The sequence below is a fragment of the Malaclemys terrapin genome, chromosome 3 (assembly GCF_027887155.1).
Source record: "Malaclemys terrapin pileata isolate rMalTer1 chromosome 3, rMalTer1.hap1, whole genome shotgun sequence".
Classification (NCBI taxonomy): domain Eukaryota; kingdom Metazoa; phylum Chordata; order Testudines; family Emydidae; genus Malaclemys; species Malaclemys terrapin.
Window position 1 is genome coordinate 7,788,560 of NC_071507.1, and position 17,867 is coordinate 7,806,426.

Consider the following 17,867-nt stretch of genomic DNA (forward strand, 5'->3'; position numbering starts at 1 on the left):
CTCCAATCAGGTTTTATTTCAGAGAGAACCAGACTGAACTGTGCTAGCCACATATTTAATGCTCTGGTGGAAAACAGAGAGTATGACAACCAGGAATATTTTAATTCTACAAAGAGAATAAACACTTTAGAAAGAAAACTGTTTCAAATATTCACACTTGGTAGATGCTTTGTAAAATGGATCACATTTTATACACGATCCTGGAGAACTGGGTTTTCAGCTAAACAAATTTCTCAAAAAGGGTCAACTTACAGACAAAATGTTTGATTTTTCAATCCAAACCCCAAATGCCTGAGAACTGAAATTTTTTTATTTGAATAGCCTACCATGGTGCCTCACAGGAATTGTAGTTCCACATCCTCATATACCCATTCTCCTCTATGGGAAGGTAATCCCTAGCTCAGGGGTTCTCAAACTGGGGGTTGGGACCCCTCAGGGGGTTGCAAGGTTATTACATGGGGGGTTGCAAGCTGTCAGCCTCCACCCCAAACCCCGCTTTGCCTCCAGCATTTATAATGGTGTTAAATATATAAAAATTTATTTTTAATGTGTAAGGAAGGGTCGCACACAGAGACTTGCTATGTTTGTAAATGCAGTACAAAAGTTTGAGAATCACTGCCTTAGCTGGACTACATCACCCATGAACATGGCCAGGGGCTGAAATGATGCAACCACCTCCCCTCACCAGGAAGGCAGACCATGGTGCATCGTGGAAGACGTAGTCCAACTGAGGAGCCTAGCTCATACAGGAGAAGGGGAACATGAAGCACTGAAACTGCAGTGCCCATATCAGTTTTCCAATCAGCTCTGTCCAACCCTTCGTGCTGCTTGGGATTCTAGTGACTAATGTTATTCTCCTTCCCTTTGAACTAGGAAAGGGTAGCCTGATGCAGAATAGCTACAACTGCTTGTCTCCAAAATTTAAAGGAGCTAAATGGAGCTACCATGATGGGAAAGGTTCCAAGAAAAGGGTGAACTTACAAGGCAAAGATTCAGAAGTTACATATGAATGGCCATACTGGGGCAGACCAAAGGTCCATCTAGAGTGACCAGATAGCAGATGTGAAAAATTGGGACAGGGGGTAGGGGGTAATAGGTGCCTATATAAGAAAAATCCCCAAATTTCGGGATTGTCCCTATAAAATCGGGACATTTGGTCACCCTAGGTCCATCTAGACCAGTATTGTGTCTTCCAACAGTGGCCAATGCCAGGTGCCCCAGAAGGAATGAACAGAAGAGGCAATCATCAAGTTGCCCATTCCCAGCTTCTGGCAAACAGAGGCGAGGGACACCATCCCTGCCCATCCTGGCTAATAGCCATTGGCGGACCCGTCCTCCATGAACTTACCTAGTTCTTTTTTGAAGAACCGGAAGTTACCAGGCAACCAAAAAGAAATCTCCATCTCTAACATCGCACATTGTCTGAGGGCCAGTGGTTTGGGCAGAGGACATGCTCAGGTTTTCAAAACTGGAAGTGGGCATGTTTGAAACAACTGTTTGTTTTTCCTCGATACTATGTCACCGTAAGGAAATGATGATGAGGGAAGGCAATTGCTGATCATAATATCTGCCTTTTCTGTGCTGATTTTTACAATTGCAAGTGCAGCTTAGCGGGTCCTTGAATAGAAGTTATTGGGCTTGTGGCATTTACCAGCCTTACTGGATTACTAGTTTAGGGGTTGCTGCTCCTCTAGTTGAACTCAGTGGAGCGAAACTGATTTAGACCAGCGGAGGTTCTGGCTCCATAATTTCAACATTCCGAAGAACAGTAATATGAATTATGACACAAACCAGCAATAACCAGAAAACAAAGTTATTTCACAATCCCCAAACTTGCGTCAAAGGATCATGCTTTCTCCATAGTGGCCTTCGTCTAGTGTGAGTCTTAATTTTTCATTTCCTCTCTTATGTATGTATCACCCTCTAGCCCAGTCTGAATATAACTTGTGGGGCCATTTTATCAGTGTGTTATTTTTAGCGCATTATTAAGACAAAGAGGCACAATAAGAACCTACGGATTGCAGCACTTGACCTAATTGTTCTATGTAACTTTTTCCCTTTTGTGCTGATAATTGTCAGTACAGTTCTCGAGAAGCAAAGGTAACAGGATCATAGTTCATGCTGACGAGGCAGGGTATAAGAAAAGTGTTACTGCACTGAGAGCGCAAGAGGAGTGTGTTTCACTTTCAGAAGAAAATGAAGAGAAATATGAGAACCTCATTTGGGCTTTCACGTCATGTGGCTACAATGCTGGTAGTAACTGGGACCTGAGAAGACCTTGTTTAACAAGCACCCTTAAGCCTGTGCGACCTATATGATTGCACACACTCCTTACGCTTCCAGGGACATCCCTCCCCATGTTTCTCAGTGAACCCAATTCCTTATTCACCATTCCCTCTGATTTCTGTGCCAAGAGGCTTATGGCAGAGATTCAGGGCCAGATCCACTTGTAATCACAACAACCAATTGGCTAAGAATTGCATACAGCCTGTTACAGCCCCCCCTCCATGCATGAGTCCTATCCACATGTCTGTTAGCTTTTACAGTCTTTGGGGCAAGGACTATGGCTTTTTATATTTGTACAGCACTTCGCACAATGGGGCCTGGACCTTGTTGGTTTCTAAGTGCTACTAGAATGTAAGTGTTAAATAACGGTTAATAATAATCCACAGCTGGTGCAAGTTATCATGGCTCCTGCTTTACACCAGCTGAGGATCCAGTCCTGATTCCCTAACTAAGCCCCAAACCCACTTCTCATAAGGAAGTCACGGATCCGGCTCTACCTCCTGCTCCAGGAGTAGCTGTGGACTGAGTTCTAACTTCTGAGCAAGCAGAGTTTTTATATTAATGTGCACAGGAGAAAACCCCTAAGCGAATGTAAAAAGGATCTTTGTATTTCCACGTCATGCCTTGTTCTGAATGTCTTTTTAATTAGCATAATTGATAACAGTACTTTCAATCTGGCAAAAAAATAAAACAGAATCAGTTTGATAATGTATTTTAAGGCCACCTTCCTATCTTCTTTCCTTTCACAGTTGGGGGTGTTAGTCAGAGCCCTGCTGCTTCTGGATATTAAGGTAACAGAGTAGTGCAGAGTGGGTTTTTCCCCCCCTGCACTTGTGACTGGAGATAAGGTAGCAACCTTTTTTCTCTGATTGTCACCACATTGGTGCACAATGTGGGCTTGATCCTGCAAATACTTACACAGGTGAGCAGCTTTACATATATGAGCACTTGTGCATTAGTGTGAGTACTCATGTGTGGGGCTGCCATTTCAGAGTACTTCAGCTACTGCAGAATGCAGCTCTCTACTTGTCTAGCGAAGCTTCTCTCATGTAACACATTACATGCCTGCGCCGTGGTCTGCTCTGGCTTCCATTTTGTCTCCTGGTGCAACTCAAGGCTTGCGTTAGACTTATAAAGCCTTAAATGGTGTGGATCATCTGGCCTACCTTAGAGATTGCCTCTCTCCTCAGGGGACTCTGCTGAGTTGCCTCCTATCCAGTGTAAGTGGGTGACGGCTGCTGGCTGGGCAGTTTCAGTGAGGGGTCCCTTGACTGTGGAGTTCATATGCCCTCTTGGTGTTACACAACCCTGGGTGTTTGCGCTTCTAGGCTTTTGACAAGAGAATGGGTCAACATGGGCAGAGGCAACTCAGGAGGTGGAAGTGATTAGTTTTAGGGGGGTGGATGAGTGTGCAAGAGATTTTAAAAATTGATATTAACATTGGATTATGCTGTAAATTCTATGTACTATCCGATCCTATCTATATTCTTATAATGCCCTCACCACTGTAGTATCTGGCCTCTAAGTTTTGTTTGTGTGTTCATACCTCACATGGGGTGTGGTTTATCAATGAAATAATGTACATATTCACCCGAGGTAGGCTCTATTCATTGTTTAAGTGTGCGGATGTGCACAGAGGCAGAAAATGGAGCATTTGTGTAGCAGAGGGGGGATCTCTCCACACGTGTGCTGCTAAGGGGTGTGGCGTGGTCTCTTGCCAGCCCTGAATAAGCTTGAAGACTGGGTAATGGGGGACTTGAAGACTGGGTAATAGAATCCTTAATTAACATGAATCCTGTGGCCAAGACTTTCTGTGGCGAGGTAGTAGCCATTATTCCAGTCCACGGAGAGGCTACATTACAGTCCTGGGGCATACCCATGGGCTGTGGGACTGAATTCTAACCCTCTGAGCCCACGGAGATATCCACGCAAAGCTCGATCATTTTAGCTTTGTGCCTGGCTAAGGTAGGAGGGAGGGGGAAATTTCAGTCTAAATATATATCACCTGCCTACCTACAACAGTTCTGCACAAAGCACCTGTGTACTTATTCATGCATAAAAAGTCTACACCAACTGCTCGCAGAGCTAGCACTGAATGAAAACGTTGCACCAAATACCCTTGTATAGACATGTGTATCACAATGCTGCACCAAGGACTTGTGACTTTTCTAGAGTATAGCAACACTACACTAAATATCAATGTTTCCGCACATCTATAATAATCCACATTTCAAATCTGCAGAACTGTCTTTGTATTTAACATGTGTCATCATCTGCAAACTTAACTGTAAATATGCACAGGAAAAACTATATTTGGTCTTTAAAACATCAGCTGAGAGGAAAGAAGCAGAAACAGAAAAGAAGGGTGTTTTGAAGAGAAAGGAGAGATATAAGAAATATGGGGTTAGGAAGAAGTATGGTGCAAGAAATTGGTGGGGGAGAAGGTTAGGTCTACATAGTGACCTGCCTGGGTGTGCCCCTTTGCCCACTTTCAGCCTCGTTGACATCAGATAATAATCAAAACAGTAGGTGCTTGGGTCGCCCCAATATTCTGAGGAACCTGATGCATTTTCCTGCATTCAGAAGACTTTAAACATCTCAAAACAAAGATCTGAGACACACAAAACATAAATATATTTCCCTAGAATCCTGGAGATTTATTTCTGGGGCAACAACGGGGTCTATGAAGGCATGGGATTCCCCCATGAAGTTGTCCATGCGGGTCTAGAAACTTTACAGCAAATGCAGCTAGAGAATTAGACTTCCAGCATGTCTGAGAAATATTTTTTTTTGTCTTTGTGTCTGAAGGTTTTGTTTTGAAATGCACTAATCTTCTACATGCAGGAAATTACTCCAGGTTTTCCACAATATTCTGGGAGCTAACAGGATCAGTGCATTCACCGCTTTAATTATAAACCATGTCTCCCTGCTAGTCAGAACTAAATGTTCACACAAGGTTCTCCTGGATGTAAGATGCTGGCAATTATAGCATTTGCAGGCACCATGCTTTCGCTTTTAGGATCTGTATTTTCTTTAGACTGGGATTTTTTTTAAAGTTTCTTTTCAGTTAACATTTTTCCCCCCCTGTTCTCATCGATGGACAGTTGTTATTTAACTGTGCCTCTTTTGATCAGTTTCTCGGTGTTCTGCACTCTCAGAACCGTTTGCTTTTACCCACAACAAAAATGGTTTCCAGCCATCCGCTGGTAACACATTGATCATTAGCAAACATGAGCCCCCAACTACTTCCTGTTGGGCTTTCATGCCCTCAAGAAAGATGGCTCATGCACTTCCAGTTCAGGAGTTGCAGCTCCCAGTTTTTTCTGCTCCAACTGTGTGAGTATAACAACGACAAGCTAATCAGGGTCTGCTCCCTTTCCCCTTGCAGGCTGTCTCTCTGAGATGGTGTCATTACATGAGGATTACATGTTGCTTTAATGGTGTTAGCTGGGGTGGGGGTGCTGCATGGGGGTGCCAGTGGATTTGGGGTGTGGGGGTTATGTGAAGGTTTGGGAAACAAGGTGGTAGAGGTAATATATTTTATTGGACCGACTTCTGGTGGTGAGAGAGACAAGCTTTTGAGCTTATAGAGACAGAGCTCTTCCGGCCTGGGAAAGGGACTCCCAGCTAAATGCAAGGTGGAACAGATTGCATATTGTAAGGGGCCATGCAGAGTAGAGTGGCCTTAACACCTCTCCACTCAGCTTTGTCCTGTCTGGGTGGGAGGCAAGGAGTTGGGGAATCTGAGTGCGTGACCAGTAGCTGCAGCAGGGTGTTTGCTAGAGGCTGGGGGATGTCTGTGTGTGGTTGGGGAGGGGGCTGGTAGAGCAGCACTGGGGCACGCAGGAGGAATGGTTGGTTAAAGGGGGAAGGGTTCCCCTGCCCTAGGGGAGCTGTTAGCGAGCCCTTTTTAGGGAGCATATGGGAGCGGCTGGCAGTTAGTGCGGTCTGGGTGCTGTTCACCTGCCCTCTGACAACCCATCAGCCCTGCTGCCCCCAGACTGTCACAGCTTCTTCCTACAGCCAGGAGGCGGACAGACCTCTCCCAAGGCCTCGCCCCCAGCCAGCATGCAGTCACACCAAGTAGTGCCGGGGTCTCAATCCTGCGAGCCCGTCTGCATGCATAGACCAGTGCAGGCGCGGGGTCCCCGCTACCTGCTTTCAGGATTGGGGCTGTGGCGACTTATCCCATGCAAAACCAGGCTCTTAAGTGTCCCTAGAGCCTCTGCTTGTCAGAAGCTGGGAATGGGACACAGGGGATGAATCACTTGATAATTACCTGTTCTGTTCATTCCCTCTGGGGAACCTGGCATTGGCCACTCTCGGAAGATGGGATACTGGGCTAGATGGACCTTTGGTCTGACCCACTGTGGCCGTTCTTATCCCTCCTCTACCCTGGCTGTGCTAGAAAGCCAGGCTTTGTAAATACCAGTGTTGTTGCCTTTCCCTGGGAGCTCTTCTCTGTTTTGCTTTTATTATAAGCAGGCAAGCCCTTAAACTGAAAATTAACATTAAAAAACAAAGCTGGGGAAAGCACCTGTTAAAATACAGCCGCTGGCTTACATGCAGCGCTGGCGGACTGATAAATAATGGAGCTGGGCCAAACACTTCAACCTCCTCCCCCCCCCCCCCCCAAAAAAAAAAAAAACGGACCCGAGTCTCATAAATTTTAGAAAAATGTATGTTTGTTTTACAGGCTCTAACAAATACTAATCGCAGATGCTGATCCCATCATAATATTCACAAGGAGTTCCCTTCCAGCTCACCTACCCCTGGGCTAGCCGTAAATTATGTTAATGCTTAAAGGGGTGGGTGGGTCTTTAATTTGGCTTGCTTGTTTCAGTGTTACAAGGAGACAGCCCTCGTGGGGGACAGGATGATGCTCTGAATCAGAGTGTGCGTGAGCGTAGAAGGGGCAGGGGATAAGCACTGCTGGGACTGTCAGACCTCTGAGGATGGGAGGATCTAGAGTAGGGGTGTCAAACACACCTGAGATAACGGGCCTGATCTGATACTCTGCCGCTTGTGCAGGCCACACCCAGCAAAAGTTATTAAAATAGAAATAGCCAAGGATAAGCCATGTTGGTAATGACCTACATTTATTTTACGCTTCTCCAGAGCCTCTTAAATGCTTCCAAGTGGTTCAACACCTGTACACAAGGTTTTGCTGGATTGCTGCACCGGAGTCTGGATTGTGGACTAACTCCCCCGCATGGACCCTGCTGGCGCCTGCTAAATGTTCCTTAGTGTGCGTTGATGTCGTCCTGTTTTTATCAGGATTTCATCAGTGCACACTAGCAGGGTCTACACAGGGGTGTTAGAGCACAGCACACTGGTCTGCTCTACAAATCACACCCTGGTAGTGTGGACTCTGGGGTTGTGAAGACAAACCTGAATATTCACGGGAAGTTCACAGTCTGGATGAAACTGTTCTGCAGGCTAGATCCAGCCCATGGGTGTTACATTTGACCCCCCTGATTAGAGGCTAAGAACAGATTTTCCATTCTGTTAACAGCAGTGCATCTCCATTGAGATGAGGAGAATTATATGAGGTTAAGTAGAATAACTAAATGGGGAAACAGACTCTGGAAGGCCAATGAGTTTTATATCCATCTACACCAGCTGCTTGTGGACCTTGCAGTGTGTAAAAACATTACACCAAATACATTTGAATATATGTGTATGTTATAATGCCATACCACATGCTTGTGAATTTTGCTCTTTAGGGCAAGGACTGCCTTTTTGTTCTGTGTTTACATTGCCTAGCACAGCAGGGTCCTGGTTCCCGGCTAAGACTCATAGGCCCTACAATAATATAAATAATAACATACTGAGATACAACAACACTGCATCTGATATCAGTGTTCCTACACATCTATGATGATCCACACTTAAAAGATAGGAATGCAGATTTTTAACATTCGTCATGCTACAAAATAGCAGTTGGACACAAATCGGACGTCAGGAATTAAAACATTAAAAAAACAGTCAGAGAACACTTCAACCTCTTTGGTCACTCAATTACAGACCTAAAAGTTGCCATACTCCAACAAAAAAACTTCAAAAACAGACTCCAATGAGAAACTGCTGAATTGGAATTAATTTGCAAACTGGACACCATTAAATTAGGCTTGAATAAAGACTGGGAGTGGATGAGTCATTACACAAAGTAAAACTATTTCCCCATGCTAATTTTCCCCCCTACTGTTACTCACACTTTCTTGTCAACTGTTGGAAATGGGCCATGTAGTGATTATCACTACAAAAGTTTTTTTTCTCCTGCTGATAATAGCCCACCTTAATTGATTAGTCTCGTTATAGTTGGTATGGCAACACCCATTTTTTCATGTTCTCTGTGTTTATATATATCTTCCTACTGTCTTTTCCACTGCATGCATCTGATGAAATGGGTTTTAGCCCACGAAAGTTTATGCCCAAATAAATTTGTTAGGTGCCACAAGGACTTATTGGGTTTTTTTTGGCTGATACAGAGTAACACAGCTGCTACTCTGAAATTTGGATCTCAGTAACAGTTGTGTCTTCACTGCAGTGGGGCCATGGAGGGAGATGAAACAGCATTGAGCCACCCCTCAGAGGACAGTAGCATACTGGACCTTCCCTCTGCTTATGATATAACAGACAGCTTCCTGCTTGAACACAGCACTGGGACCAGTGACGAGCCTTGTAGTTCTGTGGACACTTTTGCCTCATCAGCATGCTTAGGTAAAGATTAAACAATGAATGTAAATATTCCTGTTCTCTCTCTCTCTCTCTCTCTCACACTCACACTCACACACACACACACACACACACACACACACACCCTCTCTCTCTCTCTCTCTCACTTTAGACATAGACCTGTTGGGTCAATTTTTGAACATGTGACTTTACAACCTGAAAGTTCATTTAATGTAACTGTTATGGATGTGATATGTATACAGGTATTGTTCTGCTTGTACTTTCTGGCCAGTTTCCACTACCTTTGTGTGTTTTGTAGGGATGAATTATTCTACAGTGGTCGGAGTGCCTTTGAGAGGGTGCATTAAAATACAATATTAATATAGTTATCGTAGGTGTCACTAGGTGGCTCTGTTACACACAATCTTCCAAGTTCTTAACAGGGGTGCAAATGTTCAGTCAGGAGAAGACAGGCTATGTAGTGGTCTTGGTTTTGGTTATACAAGATTATGGGATTGGAGCTATGTGAGCAGCAGGAGAATTTGCTCTCTGCCTGGGGCTCTGATAACCTTTAACTCTTGAAGCCTTGTTGAAAATTTTCTGTCAAAGCTGTTTTTCAATGGGAAATTGGGTTTTCACCTAAATTAAATTTTCAGCAAAAAGTGTCGGCTTTCCACAGAAAATTTAGACTTTTTTCATAAAAAAACCCCCCAAATATCCAAAATCCAAAATTTTTTGATTTTGGCTGGAAATTTTTATTTTGAAATACAGCCATTGTGCCTTAATGGGTAGGGTTACCATATTTAAAAAATAAAAAAAGAGGACACTCCAGGGGGCCCTGACCCCGCCCCTTTCCCAACCCCGCCCCAACTCCGCCCCTTCCCCAAAGTCCCTGCCTTAACTCCCCCTTCTCCCTCCCAGCCACGCGAAAAGGGCTGCCCAAGCGCGACCGGCTTCACGGTTTGTTGGGCAGCCCCCATGCCTCCGGACCCTGCGCCCCCGGCCAGGCATTTCTCCTCCCGGGCTCCGGCGGCTCTGCTCCTCCCCTGACTCTTCGGCTCTGTTGAAGAGCCAAGCTGCCCGAGCGCTACTAGCTTCAGGCAGCCCCCATGCCTCTGGACCCTGCGCCCCCGGAGCCCAGGAGGGGAAGTGCCCGGCCGGCGTCTGGGGTCCGGAGGCAAGGGGGCTGCCCGAAGTCGGAGCACTGGGCAGCTTGGCTCTTAAACAGAGCCGAAGAGTCAGGGGAGGAGCAGAACAGCCGCGGGAGGGGAAGTGCCCGGCCGGTATTTTCCCGGACATGTTCGGCTTTTTGTCAATTCCCCCCGGACTGGGGTTTGATTGCCAAAAAGCCGGACCTATGGTAACCCTATTAATGGTTGTACTTTTTGGGTATGTAATGTCCCATTCGCCTCTATGTGCCAGCCTCTCCAGGGGATTAAATGTCTCGTGATTGCTGTGATGCACTGTAGTATCTCAGCATGAAGGGAGAATGTGGTGCATATGGGAGATGTAGTCCAGCCAGGGAGCCCAGCCCATAAAGAAGAATGGCGTTATGGGGTACCTGAATTACAACTACCATGAGGCAGCATGGCAACATTTCTGAATCAAAAATTTCAGTTTTCTCTTCATTATTTGGCTGAGAATTTTTGGTTTTCAGTTTTCTTGCTGAAAAGTTGGAATTTTCCACAGGGGAAAAAAACAGCAAACCCATTTTTTGACCCGCATAGACTATCCCCAGATTCACCTCACTGATTTCTCCACTACTGCGAAGCCAACTTGCCAGCCCTTGTCAGTTGCCATGTTGCGGCGGACGGGGAGCACTGGTGTTAGAACAAGATGCTGGTGTCAGAAGAATGGGCAGTAATATATTACATCATGTGATCCAGCTTGACGTTATTGATTCATGTGATCCAGGTTCCCCCCAACCCATCCCCTCCGACTTAAAAGTTTGTGAGCGGAAGTTTGTGACGGGGGAATCGCTTTACTTGTGAACTAAGTGGTGCTACTATGTTGTTTGCTACTTTTAAATATTTCCAGTTTAAATAATTTTGTTTGATTTAAGACCCACTAGAACAGTCTTCCTTTGTGCGCGGCTTTTGCTGCTGCTGTCATCATCAGCAGGAGTGACGCACGGGGCAAAGCTGGATATGTTTGTATTTAGCCTTCGCTTCTTTCTGGAATTTTAAATCCAAACTGCATTGAACCCACCACTTTCATCACCTATTCAGTTCTGATGCACCGAGGGTTACGAAGGCTTGTGGCAGTTGCATTAAAAAGCCTGGATTAAAATAAAACTAGGTGAGGTTGGGAAGCCATTTGCAAAGAGGTTTGCAAATACTTTTTTAAAAGAAAAAAAAATATTTCTTCTGTTTGCAGGCAAAGCTAGCAAAATCCCTGTGAAATTTCTGTTCACTTTGGAGATTTAAATAGTTAAAAGGAGGTGTTTAACTCCTCTTCCTCGTGTTCCTGACACAAGATACTTGCTTAAGGGCTGAGCAAACTATCAGGGATGGTAACATTTAGACATCAGCACCCTACTGATCGCTCACTATATTGCACAGACAGAGGATAAGCACCCAATGAACCTAGCCTACTGTGGTGTTACTAGCATATGAGGCCTGGGCAGTTGCCTTCAGTTTCCAGTCTGACAATTCCAGGATTGTGTCTCAGGTAAAATAGCATTCATCTGTGACAGGGATTCCAGCCATTGCTGTGTTTTGTCTGTTGACAGTAGGAGCACTGGAGGAGGCTACGTGACCTAGTGGTTATAGTAGATTTGTCCAATCAATATTCCTGTTCTAATTTGAGCCTTGATTAACTTCAGATCTTGGTAATGGTAAAGTGTCCACTTGTGCGTCATAGTATCATGATGTATTTCCTTGTTGCTAGTGAAAATATGTCAAATGAATCTCTCTCTTGGCTTTAGCAGAGGAATTCCTCTGACAATGTGATAGGCTGGGGTTGGTTTGTTTTAGACAGAGTGTGTCACAGGTTTTCTGTAAACCTTTATAGGTGTATCCACAAGTGCTGGGATTTGTGGGCAATCCCTGTGATGGGTGTGTGTATCATGAGCTATTTGCTCAGGTCCTGTTCTTCTCCAGCAAGGGTTGGTGCTATTTGAGTTAATTGTGTTGGTGATTAATATTGGGGTGTAGGAGGAACGTGTGATTACTCTGCAGTCCCGAGACTGGTTTGAGGAGCATGGAGTTTACAGCTAATCAGCCAGCCATGACACATGAAAAGACAAACTGCTCAAACATGAAACTTCATGTTGTGTTTTTCGGCAGTAGAGGCCAGATCCCGCATCTTTGTATACGTACAACACTCACTGACTTCAGTGGGTGCTTTGGGTTTTGCAGAGAATGAAAGATCAGGCCCCAGATTCTTCTTCTTCTTCTTTTATTCCCATGACAATTGCATCTAGAAGCCCTGACTAGAGCCAAACAGCGATGGACACTGACTACACATAATAAGACAGCCCTGATCCGAAGAACTTGCAATCTAAACAAATACTTATTTGAGTGTCGTTTTCTATACAATTGTGTCTATATAAAACAATGCTGCTCCAAATATCTGAGTGCCTGCTGTATGGAACAGCATCAGCGTTTTACATGCACATTCACCTGTGCACATCTATAAAATCATTAACGTTTCAAAAGGAGACTCTGCTTTCTAATCTAGGTTGTTTAAGCTTACATAAGTCCTTTGTAAGTCAGCACTGCAGAAAAACAACCCGCAGCAGCAAGTCTCAGAGCCCGAGTCAACTGACTTGAGCGCTATAGGTTTGCAGTACAACGGGGCTAAAAGTAGCAGTACAGATGTTGCCGCTCAGCCTGGAGCCCAGGCTCTGAGACCAACCCCCCTCGCCGGGTTTCATAGCCTGGTGTCCAGCCCAAGCAGGAACGTCTACACTGCTACTTTCAGCCCTGAATCGGGGTTTGGTTGGTTGGTTTTTTTGCAATGTAGTCGTACCCTCAGTCATCTTGGCTACAGAAAACATAACTGCACTGAAAACCAAACCCTACATCTAAGGGGAACTTTCTTAGAGAATTAAATCATATCAAAGAATCTTAGAGTTACAATCCTAGCTCTTGTTTCCTCCTCTCATGAAATAGTGAAAAGTGTTCCAGTGACGATGACTTATTATTTATTAGTATTGCAGTGGCACCTAGGGGCCCCAGTCATGGACCATGACCCCACTATGTTAGGTGCTGTACAAACACAGAACAAAAAGATGGTCACTGCCCCAGTGAGCTTACCATCTAAGTATGAGACAAGAGACAACAGATGGATACAGACACAGAAATGGGGAAGCGGAAGGAAACAATGAGAGCATATTGGTCAGCATGATAAGCGGTGGTAGCACGCCAGCTTGTAAGATTGAAGTTCAGAGCAGCGATTTGTTCTAACCTGTACTATAAAGCGTTTCAACTTGGAGATCGGCTCCTATGGTTTAGGCAGTGGGAATGACAGGTAATTTTTCGAACTCTGTTTTAAATGCCATTTGTAGTTTGACAAGGACAGTGGTCTCGCTTGCTCCAATGTTAATTTTTCGGCACACAGAAGTACAGCCAGCAGGAGTCACTGTCTCTCAGATATAACAGCTTTTCTTAGTGGAGATGTAGATGGAGACAAAGTAATATTTTTCTGGCATTCCTCCTGTCCTGGATTGATATTGGCCAGAAGGCATGTCATTCAGCCTTCAGGCATCCCAAATAAATATTTATGTATCCTTAGTGTAACCTAGGAAGTGTGTATAACAGAGGGAGGATATATCATTTTGTTGGAAGGGAAATGTTGCATCATAGTAGTTGGGTAACTCCATTAGACTGTTGGATCAACAAAACAGTGCTCCCAGTCGCATGGAAATGGTAATAAACACTAAAGTACGTGCGAATTAGTGATTTATGATTCATTAGCAGCATTCTCCTGCTGTAACAAAGATACAGCATAGCCAGCAGTAAACTGAATTTTGTAATGAAGTTAAAGGGACATTGGTAGATCAGAAAGAGCATATTTAAACACACACACACACACTCTCAAAATGTCCTTGTTTATACAGCAGTGGACCTTAGAATATTAAAGCTGATGAAAATTGTGCTTTGCATCTTTTTTTGCTCGGCTCAGAAAAGAAAACGAAATGACTGTCTTTATAACATTTCTAATCTGCATTACTCGTATCCTAGCAGGGTTTGGGATACTGGCTTTGTTGGGGATTGTTTTAAATCCAGGCAAATTGTTTTATCATTTCAAGTTTCTAAAAAGGTCTTAAAATATTTCAATTCATATTTCGATTTTGCTGAGGTTTGTTTTTTTTAACGAAACCTATATTCTGTTCCTTTATTTGCTGCTGTTGTCTGCATTATGGTAGCATCCAACATGTGCTAAGTGCTGTTCGGACACAGAGGAAGACATGGATCTTGCCCTTAAGAGCCCTGCAGTCTTAAAAAATAAAGGGTGTGAGGAAGGGGATACAGCATCCAAGCGAAGGATCATGGGGAAAGTTGGCTTCTCTCTAAGGCTAAGATTTTGTCATGGCTATTTTTAGTAAAAGTCACGGACAGGTCACGGGCAATAAAGAAAAATTCATGGAAGCCCATGACCTGTCCCTGACTTTTACTAAAAATAGCCATGACAAAATGGGAAGGGACTGGGCAGCTGCAGGGTGGCTGGGAGCTCTGGGGCTCCCACCACCCATGGGGGCTCAGAGCTCCAGAGTCCCTCTGCCTCCAGCGATGGAGTGGAGCTGCGGGGTCCCCCTGCCCCCTTCTTAGCGGCAGGGAACTGTGGGAATCCCCTTGCCACCACCGCAGTGGGGAGCTGCAGGGCTCCCCCTGCCCCTCACGGCAGCCATCCGCTGCAGGAGTCCCCCTCTTTCCCTATGGCAGCGGCTGGGGAGCTGCGGGGTACCCCTCCCTACCTGCGGTGGCTGGGAGCTGTGGGGTATCCTGCTGCCCATGCCGGCTGAGAGTGTGGGGGTCCGCTGCCTCAGGCGATGGGGGTACCTTGCAGCTCCCTGCTGCTGGAGGTGGCAGGACCCTGCAACTCCCAGCCACCAGAGCTGAAGACACGGAGGTCTTTGGAAGTCACGGATTCCGTGACTTCCGCGACCTCGGTGACAAAACGGTAGCCTTACTCATCTCTAATTCATTCTGTGGAGGGTTTATGAAAATTGTTACAAGTGATGACTTTGGAGGGGTGGGGTGGGTAGGTGGGAAAAAGGTGGAAAGGAAAGGAGACATTGTAGGGAAGAGATGATGTCAGTGGAGCAAGGGAGTAGGAGAGGAGGGAATTAAGAAGGGGAGGAAGAAGGGGAATGTTGGTGATGTGACCGGAGCAGAGGTCAGAGTCCAAAAGAGTCTTAAGGGCTGGATCATCATCTGGTTTAAATTTGGCTTCAAAGGAGCAGTGTAGTTGGACACATGCTGAGGCTCTGGCCCCATGCACAGATGCACCCTGTGATGTAAGAAGGCTGAGAATCTGAAAGCTGTTCCTGGGAACAAGACCCTTCACAGGCTACCCCAGATGCTTCCCTCCCTGCCCACCCAGGGTATGTCTACACAGCCTGCAGCAGTCTGTTCCAAGACCAGGTCCACAGACTCAGGCTCATGCTACCACGCTAAAAATAACTGTGTAGACAGCACCCTTCAGTTACCCGCCTCTCCCTGCTCTGTTTTCCACTGGTTATGATATTTTTTTAATTAGTGTCTGAAATGAAACATGTCCATATCGATGCATATTTATTCTGATTAGTCCCTAACTGTTCTGTTTACTGCTCTCTTTGCCTTTTAAGAGCCTCTTCCATCTTTTCCAGTAGAGCTGTGTCATGTATGTGATGAGAAGAAATGGTTTTACATGCTGTCGTTTTTTTCTTGTACTTGGGTTATGCACGCGTGCTGTTGTGGAATGTTGAACATTAAAGGAACAGGGTGTACTTTTAATATCGTCAAGCCATGTGGGTCAGTGCTAGCCCTTGAGAGGCCACTCAGAAGTTCATGGCAATATAAAATTCAATGTATTCATTCTTTATCCTGTACATTAAAGAAAAACCCAGCTTGGTTACCTAACTACCAGGAGAAATGGAACTTCTAGAACACGTTTTAACTCGCTGCATTCATTAAGGAGGAAGTGTCATGTCAAAGACCACAGGCTTTATATAAAAGCTCATTAGATGAGTCTGTACATACCCTGTAAGTCTAAAACAGGTTTTCTCCAGTCATGTTATCCATGCAGAGCCAAATTTTAGCTAAAATAGGAGGCCCATTTACATGCACGGTTGCCACAGTTCCATGCAGAGCTTAATGTGGAAATGGGAATTTAGAAGCCTAAATGCCCATGCATCTGCACAATCATTGTTACTGTGTGCAAAGGTAGATGCACACTTGTGCATGCAAAAATTAATAAAAAATAATAATCAGAATATCTGCCTGCCACGCACGTTCTGATATTTGGCTTGATCGGGAGGGATTTATATACATACACTTTGTACTTTTTTTTTTCCATAAGAGAACTCCTAAGTGAAATAACCCAGTATCGGATGTTAGCGTTTAGAATACGAAGTTAAGGAATGGTAGTTTGATTTCTGCTGCCCTCTAGTGATCAATATTACTGACTTCTGATCTATTAGAAATGTATCAAATGGAGGTACAATTAAACTTCAGGTACTGGTGGCGGAGGAGGAAAATTAACATCTATACATTTCTGCCAGAAGGCCCAGATCCTCAGCTGTTGCAAATCTGTGGAGCTCAACTGATCTCAGTGGAGCTACATCAGTTTACTCCAGCCAAAGATCCTGATCTGGAAATGTTGCCAAAGGAGACTTGATTGTTCACTGCTTAGCTTATAGTGTGTAGTTTTCTACATAATGTTGTTCCTGTCAAATGCCGGTGAAGTATTTTTGTGGGTTTTGGAATAGAGTTTTAGTCTGTGTCTACGTTACAGCCGTGTCAGCAGATCCAGTGAGAACGACAATGCTTTAGAACCGTGGTTTTCAACCTGTGGCCCGTGGACCCCTGGGGGTCCGCAGACTGTCCCTAAGATTTCCAAAGGAGTCCCCATTTCCATTCAAAACTTTGTAGGGGTCCCCAAATGAAAAAAGGTTGAAAACCACTGCTATAGAGCTTGATTATGTTGTTTGAGCGTAGACATGACTGTACCTACCCCTGAACTGGGCCAAGCCTTTGAATATGAAGAATGTCTGGAGATTAGCGCTGTTGTAAGGCCGTTCATTACTGGGATTTGCTGATTTTTTTTTTTTTTCCCGTCTGAAAAATTCTGGATTTTGAAAAAGCCAGGATTTGGGTTTCACTGTTCCCCCTCCTGCCCTCTAGATTTTGGCTTTTTTTGGTAACTGGGAATTTTTTACAGGCGAAGCAAATGGAGCTGTGCTGCAGGGGGTCAGCAAGGGGCTGTATGGCTGAGGGGCAGCCTTCTGTTCCCCTCCTGAGCACAGCCCCATCCGCTTTCTCTGCACCGTGGGGGGTGAGACAGGAAAAGAGCCTTGTCCTGGCAGCCAAAACTGCCCAACTGCAGTAGCAGCAGGCCTGCAGGGAGATGCCTTCCTCCACCGCTATATTGCAGGTTACACCCCCCGCCCCCTGGGCCCACCCGCTGCATCCTGGGAGTACCAGGCACCCCCTCCCCTTCGCCTCACCTGCTACCCTTCATTTTCCGTTTTTATTGATTTTTTTTTCCACCCGTTTTTAAAATTGGGGACTGCAATTGTAGGTCCTTGCGTTGTTGCAAGTGGGTTCTCGGACACAGTCGGAGTGGAGTTGGGAGCATGGACTCTAATCTGGCAAGTGCTGTGTTCCATGTGGTACAGACTGGATCAGCCCCAAGGTCCATCTGGTCCATAGTCTGTCTCTGACAGCGACCAGCATCTATTCTCCAGAGAAAAATAT

General features: G+C 45.1%; 1 protein-coding gene across 1 annotated transcript in view; it reads left to right on the forward strand.

The window, feature by feature from the left end:
* Positions 1 to 5,548: 5,548 nt before the first annotated feature.
* Positions 5,549 to 17,867, forward strand: part of CHGB (chromogranin B) — a 105,472-nt gene continuing 93,153 nt past the window's right edge. The window contains exons 1-2 of the mRNA XM_054023814.1: positions 5,549 to 5,622; positions 8,837 to 9,009. Coding sequence (XP_053879789.1) covers positions 5,549 to 5,622; positions 8,837 to 9,009 — 247 coding nt within the window. The remainder of the gene's footprint in view (positions 5,623 to 8,836; positions 9,010 to 17,867) is intronic.